This window comes from Trifolium pratense, linkage group LG1 (genome assembly GCF_020283565.1).
Source record: "Trifolium pratense cultivar HEN17-A07 linkage group LG1, ARS_RC_1.1, whole genome shotgun sequence".
NCBI classification, from domain to species: Eukaryota; Viridiplantae; Streptophyta; class Magnoliopsida; order Fabales; family Fabaceae; genus Trifolium; species Trifolium pratense.
Window position 1 is genome coordinate 31485489 of NC_060059.1, and position 13342 is coordinate 31498830.

The window sequence follows — 13342 nt, forward strand, 5'->3', positions numbered from 1 at the left end:
TAGAGTTGGTATGTATCAAACACAAATATTAGCTACAACTTTAATTGTATAACTTGCTCTTTGGATTTGATCAACAATATTGTTTTCAAACACTCAAAATGTTGATTTTTTTTTTATAAGCAATGTTAGTCGTTAGTATTACAATGTTATGTTAATTTTTTTTCTCCTTTGAGGGGACTTGAATCTTGGACCTCTCTCCTTAACCCTTAACTCAACTATCTTAATCAGCTGAGCTACCCATCACACCCGGCATGTCAGGCCATCTCGATCATCATATCTGATCTAGGACTTCTTAACACACCCATCACGCCTAACACTATTGGGCTTGGTGTGTGGATATAAATGGTAGGTGGATCGACAACGGAAACCTAACAGCAGGTAGCTAGTCCAACAGATCTTGGAGACTCTGATACCATTTTAAAATTGAGTATTGAGGGCTCGTTTGGATTTAACATATTTTTTACCTTGTGAAAATAACTTATACAAATAAATAAACTTTTGTGTTAATTCATAAATTTTGATTAATAAAATTGTATTTTTATAAATTATTTTTTCATGCACTACCTTGAAAAACTTAAAATACTACATAAAAACTTATTTATTTATTTACACAACTTATTTCACATAAGCTAAAAAATAAGTCAATCCAAACGGGACCATACCGATATTATGTTGGCTTTTTATTTCATTCTTTTCTCTCTGCCTTATTCCTCTCCACCTGAGCAATAAGGTCCTGCACTCTTCTGGCATCACAAGTAGTGGAATTTGAGACTCAATTTCATTTGTTCAGACACTTTTTTAACTAAAAAGTATGCAAGAAGCTTCAATTGTACAAATTGTCCAACAATAAAAATTGACATGTTCTCCAACAACAAAAAAGACATATATAGAAGAAATAGTTAATATGAGGACTAACCATAAAACAATTGTAAAGTTATATTGAAGATCTTATCCAGACACATATCTACATCATCATCATTAAGAAAAAAAGTTTAAAGTTGTACTCTAAAACTATTAACAAGGACATGTGATATGCTCCATATTAAGGAATAATTAAACTAAGCTCTTTAACACTTTGAAACTCACAGAATTTATTAAACAAAGTGAAAGAAATTAGTGTACTCATATGTTAGCTTATCCCGTTGGTTGTACTCCCTCATTTTAGGAATCAAATTTCCTAAAGTAACTGTGTTGACACACTAATGATGTTAGCCGTCCGATCTGAATTAATAGTTGAGATTAATTGTTGATAGTTTAATCTCAGCCGTTTGATCTACAATGAATGGTTCTGAATCAAAATAGTGAGGAACTTTGTGAAACAAAACTGTAGCATATCTGGATCCCTCATTTTACTATAACGGTTGTAGTGTTAAATTATAGTTCATCGATGGAAAATTGGATCAATATACACCATAAGATTATGATTTGCCGATTGTAATATATATATATATATATATATATATATATCATTTTCTTAGAATTGAGAGTTGAACCTAATCCACCTATAAAACCGACTTAATTATTGCAGTTGTGTAATGATAACCAGAAAATTACATCTTACACCATATAAATTTTGTTTAAAAATGATATATCTCCTGCTTCTATTGTCTTCATAGTTAAAAAAAAATTCTACATATGTCATAGATCAGAAAAGATAGGTGAATCACAATTTCCTTGTAACGATATTATCAACAAAAAATCTACCACTCTAAGGCATCCATTCTACCCTATATACCATCCAGTTTCCTTGTCATATTTCTATATTGTATGTTTGATATGCTTTGAAATCTCGGTAATAAGTCAGAAGTTTTCAAGTTGCTGTTTTTTCCGCCCTAAGCGGAATTTGTGTGCAGGAAAAGCAAAAGTTTTTGTTTTGTCGCCTCGGGCGGAATTTTCTGCGCCCCGGGCGGAAATACGCGGGTTTGTTGATTTTTTGTGAAAAAAAACTTTTTTCGGAGGGCACTCTGACTTGGATTTGTTTTATTTTAAAATAGATTTGTTACTAATTTTTTGGCATATATTTTTCTATAAATAGGGAGTGCTTTATTGATAGAAACATAAGAGAGCACCATGTGAGGGGTTAGTGAATAAGGATTTGCCGCAACACCAAGGATAGAGTTTTTGGAGAGAAACAAGAGGGTTGTCTCTTGGGTTGACTCTAGGGTTGGGCAAAGGGTTATTCAATACACATTGGGAAACACTTATCAAATTGAGTCTCTTGACCACGAGAAGAGATTAGGGTTTTGGGTAGAATTAGGATTAATTCCTTGTAACCCAATTGGAAATTTCTTTGTAAAGTTACTCTTTGATATAGTGGAACCGAGGGGCTGCTCTCTCCCCCAGACTAGGTCATTATTGGACCGAACTGGGTAAACAATTTTGATTTTTCTTCTTCTCTATCTCGTTTATCGGTTATTATTATTATTATTATTGTTTATTCCGCTTGTTATTTGGTTGTCGTTCTATTGCTCCACACACCAAGTTTTCATTGGTATGATTTTTAAGACGAATTCACAACATTGTAGTTGTGGAACTTTAATATTGCCACAAAGTTGTGATGCCGTTGCAGACACATCTAAAATCTTTTATATTGCAATTTGAAACTCTACACTCATTGTCTTCCTAATCTATATACTTTTGCCTCATAAACTTTGAAATAATTATAATAAGAAAGACCAATTTATAATTCTACATATTCTGCAAAATAGTTGATCAGGAACCTTTTAATTTCATTCTTATTTTAATTTACTATTTTAATCATACACAATCTTTCTATATTTTTCTTTACTCAAACTTGCTATTATACTATTTTTTTGACGATGATTATATTATGTAATGGCAGCCAGACACTAGTCCTCCACTAACTCACGTTTTAGGGATGGCAATCTGACCTATATCCAACGGTATCCGCAAAAATTATTCACAATCAATAGGGTAAAAACTCGTATTTTGGGTATGGGCACGGGTATGGATAATTACCCGAAAAAATGAACGGGTACGGGTACCTTAGTACCCACCCCGCCTCATACCCACATAATATATATTTATTTATTTTATTTATATTATTATATAATAATATATGTAAATCAATTTAAAACAATACAAAACTATCAAACTATTATGTATTTTTAATAAAAATATTTATTTATAACATAATTATACAAAAATAATGTGAATATTTAACATAAATATCAACTTTAACTTAACATAAGAGGTTAGTAATAATTTTGTTTATAATTTTCATTAGTCAATATTAAAATCTTTGAAATTTTTTTAATTCTGTTAAAAAATGATATGATATATTATAATTCATCAATTTATTTTTAGTAAAAATGCGAGTAACGAGTACGGATATGGGTACTTAGGTACTCATATGGTATGGGGACGGGGGGCAAAAGTTTTTACCCACGCGGGTATGGGGATGAGTACAAGTATTTTTTCAATTCGCGGATATGGGGATGAGTACTATAATATCCTAGTCATACCCTACCAATTGTCATCCCTATCACACTTCATAAATATTCATATATTTATAAAAAAAATTTATTACAATTTATTCAGACCGCGGACTACCCGTGGCCCATATGGGCTAGCCCATATAGTAAGAGGGCTAGACTAAAAGTTGGGAAAAAATTCGGACTGAAAATTCAAGGCCCAAATCCTACATTTTAGCGGACCAGGCTGGCTGATCTATTCGGACAGTCCATTTTAATAACTCTAATCACAAATGACACATTAAGAAAGAACAAATATTTATCCATCAATACCTATCTAAAACGACATTTTCATAATATCATCATTTTTTTTTATAATGTGGAAGATGAGACAACACTGCAATTATACAAAACATGTTAAGAATTGCAATCCTTAGATCAAAGTAGTAATTAATATTAGAGGTTTCTTATTATCCAAGTTACTTATTTGTTGATGGAATAAAATGGCCCACACTTCACTTTGGGTGTATCAATCCATTGCTTGTTATCGAAATCATACAATATATTCCACTTCTTTTTAACCTTTAGTAGTAAACATTTTATTCCTTCCTTCAAGGTTTTGATTCAAGAATACCATCTTTGTCTAAAGCAAAAGCTGCGGGAAATCATTTAAAATTCCAATACTACCCCTATTTGCCTCATGAATCATGAGCATACGAGGTTATAATTGCCACACAGATTAAATTGGTCGAGAGATTTGTCCTTGTTGGGGTAAAATACACACTACTAAGAATTACTCATTAAAGAGTGAAAAAGTTAATCTTTGATTCTTTCACTAAATTGTGATGAAGAAATTAGAGATTTCAATTATTTTGTCCCGAATTTTAATTTTACTAGTACTGAGGTTTTATTTTTTAATTTGGTCATTATAAACAATAGAATTTATTTTGTGTGGTCAACAGATTTTTTCAACAAAAAATTGATACATTAATAATGTGGTATGCGTAAAAAAAATGTGGTAGAAATTTCGTATCTATAATATATTAATCCAAAATAAAAAGACAAAATTGGTCCTTATCACAAAAAAAATATAGAAAAAAAAAATAAAGAAGAAGAAAGAAATAACATTGGTATAACTTTTGTAAAACAAGAGACTACTTTTTTTAAACAAAATAAATAATATTTTTTTGTTTACGATGAGCTGGGAATTAAACTCATGACCTACAGGTTACTACCCAAATTCCTCACCACTAGACCAAACCTAGTGGCTTAACAAAATAAATAACTTTAATAATATAAGGATCGATAACCGGAACCCCTTCCCCCAAAAACACTAACTGAGTTAAGTTCACGGAGACATATTTCTACCAATTATTTCTACCAATTTAATTATGCTCACGGGAACTAAATATTTTTATATATAATAAAAAATGGAGAAGATAATATTATTACATAAGGTGACATTCACTACAAGAAAAACACAATTTATTGAGGGCCAAAAACCCTCTGTAAGTGGGTAAAACCGCCACTTTATTCGAATTTATTGGCAGCCAGCTGGCGGCCAAAATTCACCAATAAAACGCTCGTTGATAAACTTATTGGCGGCCTAGACCGCCAAAAAGTGTTATACAGCTGTTCTCTAACTTTTCTGGCGGCATACACCGCCCATATATTATATTTGTATATTATGTTTTGCAAGCAAATCAGAATGTGTCAGTTATGTATGTCAGTAATCACAAATTTTTTTATTACTATATTACAAATTTTTTGAAAAAATTTAATTTCTAACTCTGAATGTTAACATCAAACTCTTAATTACCAAAAAGATCGATAAAGGACAAAAATGTATTTTAGTTTCTTTTTTTCAATAGTATCTCCTTTGAAAACTTGTTACACAAAGTGTAAACTGTTGTGCATTCTCAATCTTATAAATAGGCCAAGCAACTAAAGAGCAATACACATCATTTGCATCATAAACTTAGAGATATAAGTATTTTCTTGGCCTAAAAATGTCGTCTTCGATGGCGCCGGCTTCAATAGCAAGTAATTTGTCAACTTATAGTCAGGGAAAGACTTTGAGCCCATTGGCATGGAGTGATGATAAGATCCTCGAAACTGTTTACATAACTCACGTCCACACCGGTGAAAGGTACGATGTGGAGTCGCTTTTCAGTCTCACATCAAACATTCTCAGGCGTTCCACCGCGATAGCTGATAGTGTTGCATCAAAGGTATACATTTCTAACGACTAATTATTAACATTATTGTTGCTGCGACGGAAAAATGTTTGATCAATTATTTTTTTCTTCCAAAAGTGATTATTTAGAAAATTATGAATTAATGAGAAAAATTATTGTATTATTTGTTTTGCAGACTGGGACTCCTACTGTTGGTCTTATAGAAGACAAAGTTCCCTTATCTGGTTATGAGCCTCCTTTCCGTAAACTGAAGCAAATTTCTTCTCAGGTGATTTTACATTATGGGATTTTTCTTTTCCAACATATATGCATGGAAATAATTAATATGATTTTAAGACCAATTTACTCAAAATCAGATGCATTGTTGAATTTAGATTAAAAGACAAATGCATAGTACCAATCGTTAGTTGGTTCAGTGGTGATTGACACTGAACTTGGTAGATAGGACCACGGTTCGATCCACTTGATGTCAGAACTGACCCCAAAACCAGATTAAACTGGTGGTGAAAGCCACTTCATTTCACTTCGTTTTAAATATTTGAACTTCCATGGTAAAAAAATCTCACCGTTTGATATCTGATTTTTAATACATAATCAATTTTGATTTTGTTGGTTGTAGATGATGAGCACCCCTCTTGGCGAACACCACGCACACTTAACAACAATGTCGATCCTCGAACAGCTGAAATCGCATACATGGGATGGAAAAGCAATCTTTGCTTTAGCTGCATTTTCATTAGAATATGGAAATTTCTGGCATCTAGTTCAGACACCAAGTGGTGACTCACTTGGAAGATCATTAGCAACAATGAACAGAGTTCATGGTGTCGAGAAAAATCGCCAAGCGATTGCTGATTACAACAGTTTGGTTAAGAATTTGTTGTTTGCTGTTGAATGTATTACTGAGTTGGAGAGGCTTTCAACAAAAGGTTATGATAATAAAGATGTTCCTGCTTTGTCTGATGCTATGCAAGAGATTCCTGTTGCTGTTTATTGGGCTATTATTACTGCTATTATTTGTGCTAATCATCTTGATCTTCTTGTCGGTGATTCGTAAGTACTTCATTTCCTTCTATATTTAATTCTTTTCATATCTGCGTTTAAAATATGAGCTTGAAATTTGAATTGTCTGATCTCAATTCAATAGTCATCGAGATCTAACTACTTGAATGCGTAGAATTGCTGACCGGACATTTATTAATTAAATGAAAGCATGGTCACATATAACAAGACAAAAGTTAATCTTGACCATATTTTTTGTTATAAAATAACTAATATAACCAACTTTCAGTTAATTATAACTAACTTGTAACTACCTTAAACAATATTAATTAATATTCTAACAAATCTCTAACTATATCGCATCAAATATTAATATACTCATTGTGTCTCAAAATATAAGGAAAAATAGGTCAACCATTAACAAAAGTTAACGTATATCTAGTCTAAATTTTACACCAATTTTTATTGACCAGTTTTTACTTATATTTTGGGACAGAACGAGCACTTAGTGTACAATGTTGGAGTAGTGATTGAATTTTTCAACAAATTAGTACTAATGAAATTAATGATTATTTTACAACTGTCTCAAAAATATTTGAATTTCTTCGCTTGAGGTTACTAATGAAAAATCAACTTTGTATCTGGAATGTGTTTGTTTCAGGGATGATAGGTATGAACTATCAAGTTTTGATGTCAAGCTTGCTTCCATTGTAAGCAAATTAAAGGCTCATCTCACAAGGAGCAGAAAGCATATAGGTAATTATATCCTTAATTATATTCCTTATAATTTGGAGCAGAAAACAATTAATGAAGAATGATAAATTAGATGCTGATTATAAATTATGTGTGTATATATTTTAGGTGAGCTGGAAGATTACTGGAGACGTAAGAGGGTCCTTCAAACTCCAACTGAAATTGTTGAGGTTTTAAAAGTTCTAATCTTCCACAATGAAGTTCAGGATCCCCTTGTGTTTGATGGCTTGAACCGACAAATGGTTCGTTAATATTCAAATGCTATTTGAGTTTAAAACGATATCGACAGTGAATTTTATATTATACGATTAAGATAAAAATAAACTGTGTGATGTAGCACCAAACCGAATCCGATTAAATCTTGTGTTACTTTTACTTTTTTTCTAATCCAACAGGTGAGCATTGAAGTGTTCCGAAAAAAGCACGTCCTAGTATTCATTTCAGGCCTAGACAGCATCCGCGACGAGGTTCGCCTTCTCCAATCCATCTACGTTGGACTCCAAGATGATCCAAGAGAATTAAAAGGATACAGAAAAGAAGATTTCAAGATTTTGTGGATTCCAATAGTGGATGAATGGACTCTTCTCCACAAAGCTGAATTTGATAACTTGAAACTAGAAATGCCATGGTATGTGGTTGAGTATTTTTATCCCTTGGCTGGAATAAGGTTGATAAGAGAAGACTTGAACTACAAGAATAAGCCTATTGTTCCTGTTTTAAACCCTCAAGGTAGGGTTGTGAACTATAATGCTATGCATATGATTTTTGTTTGGGGTATAGATGCTTTCCCTTTTAGGCCTAATGATGATGAGGCACTTACTCAAAAATGGAATTGGTTTTGGGCTGAAATGAAGAAGGTTTATCCAAGGCTTCAAGACATTGTGAGTACAACATATTTTAAAATTTATTATTTTTCAATTATTTTGTTTATGCAAATAAAAATTAATAATACTCACTCATTAAGTGTGTTTGTTTGGTACTACGGTGGTGGTTTGTCGGAATTACGTTGAGTTACTGTGATTCTGGTAAAGTCACCACAATATCAAACACACTATAGTAGATAGCTTATAACGTATAAGTTTGTTTGATAAAAGTAAAAAAAATTGGCAATTATCTTCTCTCGGAAGTTTAAAGTGTTTTTCACAAGTTTAGTGCATTTTTGTAACTTATATCAATTAGGTCAATCATTAATTTTATCAAACACTTTAAATTTAATTTACAAGTGTATCCACTATTAGTCGGTTCATCCGCTATCTATTGTAATTTGCTCTGCTAATTGCTGACTTATCTGTCAACCGCTATTTTATATCAATCCTAGCCAAAATACTATACTTTTCAATGAATATTGTTTGGATTATGTCAATGTGAATCAGATTAAAGGGGACACATTCATCTTCATCTATGGAGGAAATGATCAAAAATGGACACAAGACTTCGCACTAGCTATCGAAAAAATCAAAAGGCACGAAATCATCCGCAGAGCAGACGCAGTAATAGAACACTTCCACTTTGGAAAAGAAGACAAAAGAATTGTTCCTCGTTTCTGGATTGGCATAGAAAGCTTATTCGCAAACATGATTCAGAAGAAACACAAAGACCCAACAATCGACGAAATCAAAAGCTTGCTTTGTCTCAAACAGGACCAACCTGGTTGGGTCCTGTTAAGCAAAGGACCCAACGTGAAACTACTAGGCCGCGGTGACCAGATGTATGCCACCGCGGTTGATTTTGACATATGGAAGGAGAAAGTTCTGGAAAAAGCTGGGTTTGATGTTGCTTTTAAGGAATACTATGAAAGGAAGAGAAGAGAGTTTCCTGTTGCTTGTGCTAATATGCAGTTGGCTAATTACCCTGCTGATATTCTTGATCCAATTTACTGTCCTGATTCACAATGTGGAAGATCAATGGAGATTGCTTCTGTTAGTTATAAGTGTTGTCATGGACACACTCATCAGAATGTTGATGCACCAGCTGAGAGTGGTGTTGTTCAGATTGAGAAAAGGTCTTAAGTTTGTGTTGGTTTTTGCAATAATTTGCTTAAAATGTTGATGATGTTTGGTTTTATTATGATTTGTGTGTTTTGATATGTTTTATTTTGGTTTGATATTGTTGTTTTTGTGTCAGCAGATGTGATTTTAGCCTCTTATGTGCCCTTTAATGGGTTGTATAAAATAATGGCTACAAATATCTGTTTTGTCTTAATGAATTAATGAAATAATCTTATATATTATTTTATCTTATCTGGATTTTGGTGTGTTTTTTTTTATTCCACTAAGCTTTATCAATTAGCACATAGTTGAGTATCTCTCAAACCCCTTCATAAAAGGTGGGAGAAAAGTATCCACAATATGTTACAATATAATATCTACTTAATTACTTCTTATTTTATCTTATCTTATTATCTATAAAACTAATCAAGCCCCAAATCTATATTTTTCCAATACTACTAAGGGACACTTAAATAATTCTTGAATTAGATTAATAGTTGTTGATATGGGTAGTTGGGTGAAGGGAGAGTGGTAGCAGGAGTTCAGTTGGAAATTGAATCTTGACATATTGGATAAGGATCTCCTTATTGATTTGATCGAGTCCTTGTGTCAAGTTTGTTTTTCAAGTATGAACGACAATTCGTGTTGGAGACATGAGCTAGGTGGGTTGTTTTTCGGTTAAATCAGCCTATTTAGCTCTTGAAGATAGAGCTGGGCTTCAAAGAACTCTCCCGGGAAACGAATTCATAAATCTCGCAAGGGTTTGAGATTCTCGGGTTGCGTCCAAAGTGATTGCCTTTCTATGGCAACTCCTTTAGGATAGGGTTCCAACTTGGCAAAACCTTCGTAGACGAAGGGTGACGATGGGAACTACTAATACCTCTCGTGTGTGTTTTGCGGGGCTGTTGAGGAGTCAGTAGACCACATTTTCGTTTCTTGTGATTGGATTTCTCATGTTTGGTATCGTGTCTCTAGGTGGGTAGGGATGGAGTATGTGTCCCCCAATAGTATTATTCAAGTTTTTGAGAGTTTCCTTGGTTCGGGTGTGGAGCATCGGGTTCAGTTAGGTATGAATCTAATGTGGCATGTTGTTGTGTGGATTATTTGGACCTCTCGGAATGAAATCATCTTTGTTGGTGGGTAGTCAATGATTGATATTATTGTGGATAAGGTGACACTTTCCTCCTATAAATGTTTGCTAGGTAAAAACTCTAATAGCCTCTGCACCCTCTACGAGTAGGAGGTGCAACCTCTTTTGTGTCGGTCCAGCAAGGCGAGGTGAGGTTGTGTGCCTGATTGTTTTTAGGTTTTGGTTGAGTGATATCTCTTGGAGTGCTCTCTTACATATAGTTGGTTCTTCATCTTCCTCCTCATGATGGTTGCTCTGGCTGGTCGTGGTGGTTTCTAGCTTCTAGGAGTTCTTTTATGGTGTATCTCTTTTTCTTACTTTGTCTTCTTTTTTTTTTTTATCGTTGAGTATTTCTGGTACTATTGATTTGTACTCAAACTCTATTTTTGTATTTATATATATAATATATATTTGCCATTAAAAAAAAAGTATTCTAGATCTTTTAAATTTAACTTTTGTAATATATATATATATATATACACACACACACTCCCTCCGTCCCAAATTATAAGGGAAAAAAGCCCATTTTTTTTGTCCCAAATTATAAGGGAAAAAATCATTTTCAAGAATGTTTTTCCCTTATTCTCATAAAATTAAATGCAAATTGCATTTAATTTTCTCTCTCTACCATTTTCTCAATAAACAACAACCAATAAAAATTGTTTTTACATCTTCCTATGCAACTTATTCCAAGGAAAACCCACAAAAACATAGTTTAAATTCTCATGTTTTACATTTTCTTAATAAGTGTGATTTTTTTATTTTCTCTTATAATTCGGGACGGATGGAGTATATATATATATATATTAGTCATTTAAGTTTTTTTAAGTATATATCAAATTGTCCCTTTAAATTTATCATAAAGGCTTAAATGATCAATTCGTCCCTATAAGTTCGCGAGTTTTTGGTTTTCATCCCTGTATCTTTTTTTGTTTTAAAATAGTCCCTGAATGTGCAAATCCATTTGGTTTTAGTCCATAACGTTAAGTGTCATTGCAAAAATGATGACGTGGCAATGTGTAACGTAACAAACGAGGATGATGTGTCAATAATGATGCCCAGTCATCCACTTAGAGGGACCAAATCCAAAAATAAAATTGCAGAGAGGACCAAAAAAAAAAAAAAGAAATTAATCCCAAAAACATATTTTTTCTTCATTTCATTCTATCATTTCATTCTCATAATAATAAACTACATCAATACTTTTTAAGTTCTAAATTGATCCTTTAAATTTATAATAGAATACAATACACTACTCCTTTAAATGGTAACAGTGTAAACCGTTACAAATTTAAAGAACCAATTCTTAATACTTAAAAAACTTAAAAAAAAAAATCAATTTATTAGAAACATTAAATTTAAAAGATCTCTAAAAACATTTGGCCTAACTTTGAAGATTATAACATGAAACATTTTTTTTTTACTAAAGATTATAATATGAAACATAAAAAACGAATATTGATCTTTTATTCTATCCTCTGCAATGTCAACAACTTAATTTAAGAGAAAAAAATAAAATTGATTTGTTAAACTTAGAGTATCTTGAAAACATTTGGACTAATTTTATCATCGAAGATTATAAGATGAAACATAAAAAAGGAATATATATGTCAACAACTTAAGTGTCTATTTGATAACACGAATAACTTAGATTATAAGTTTGTTTAATAAAATAAAATTTGTTTGGTAAAAAAAATTCTCATTAGTTAATAGTTTTTTTTTAAAAAAAAATATTATTTCAAGTAACGTTTGAGTTTATAATTTTTTTCATTTTTAACCTTTAGTTTAATTTCGTTACCTTTTATAAAATAAAAAAACTAGTCATTAAAGAGAAAAATTACCCATTAAACATACATGTCTTTTTATGTCATTTTATATCAATCATTTTAAACGTTTATTTTACCAAATACTTTAATTTTAATCACTTAAGATTCACCTTATATTTCTCTTATTATAGTCACATTGTATAATTGTTATTTTTTTTGTGTTTTATTATATGACATTGGAGGTACATTTGATTTGAAAAAAAAATCCTATAGCTAGTACGTAGTGATACTCTTTGGGAGGATGTGAAAGCCAGTAGATTAAATTCCTCAAAGGATTGAAATATTTTGGAGTTTATAATCCATGTGGTGTTGCTGGTGTTGTTAGAGAAAGTTGATGCTCCTCATGAGATTGTTGGTGATGTTCATATCATATTGAGAAAACGTCTCGAGTATAGTTTTTTTTTTTTTTTTTTATGACAAGAGTATGGTTGATTTTTGGAATAATATGTTGAATTTTGTTGAAGTTTAGTGTTATTTTTTTTTTTTTTCTTGTTGTAGTTAATGCGTCGGCAGATGTGATTTTTATAGCCTCCTTTGTGCCCTTGAATTTTGAAAAATAATGGCTTTGACAATACTTGACATAAAAGAAAAAGTATTTTTGTTTAAATGATTTAATGAAGTTATCTTATCGTATTATTGTTTGGATTAATTTATTTTTGTTTATTTACTAGTAGTATAAGCTCGAAAGAATTTATAAATATTGTTTATGACAACTTTTATAATTATCAGTGAATTCTACGTTTAAAATCTTGAAAATTTTGTGATAGAATGATTTTATTTATTTTTTTATAAAAAATCTCATATTTACCAATACTCTATTTAAGTAGAGGACATAATCCGTTACTTATGTAACAGATGTTATAAAAATGAAAAAAAAAAAAAATCATTTTAGCGGTGTATTTTTTTCAAATTTCACATTTTTATAACGTTCTCTATTTAAGTAGAGAACTGGTAAAATATTTGAATTTCATGTAAGGTGTTTTCTCTCAAAATTTCTCAAATATGCATGCTG

General features: G+C 31.6%; 1 protein-coding gene across 1 annotated transcript; it reads left to right on the top strand.

The window, feature by feature from the left end:
- The first annotated feature begins 5345 nt into the window (after positions 1-5345).
- Positions 5346-9632, top strand: LOC123908441 (protein SIEVE ELEMENT OCCLUSION B-like). Its single transcript, XM_045959083.1, has 7 exons — positions 5346-5665; positions 5808-5900; positions 6252-6685; positions 7296-7390; positions 7496-7629; positions 7783-8268; positions 8761-9632. The coding sequence occupies exons 1-7, from the start codon at positions 5444-5446 to the stop codon at positions 9394-9396; spliced, it is 2100 nt and encodes a 699-aa protein (XP_045815039.1). The 5' UTR covers positions 5346-5443; the 3' UTR covers positions 9397-9632.
- The last annotated feature ends 3710 nt before the right edge of the window (positions 9633-13342 follow it).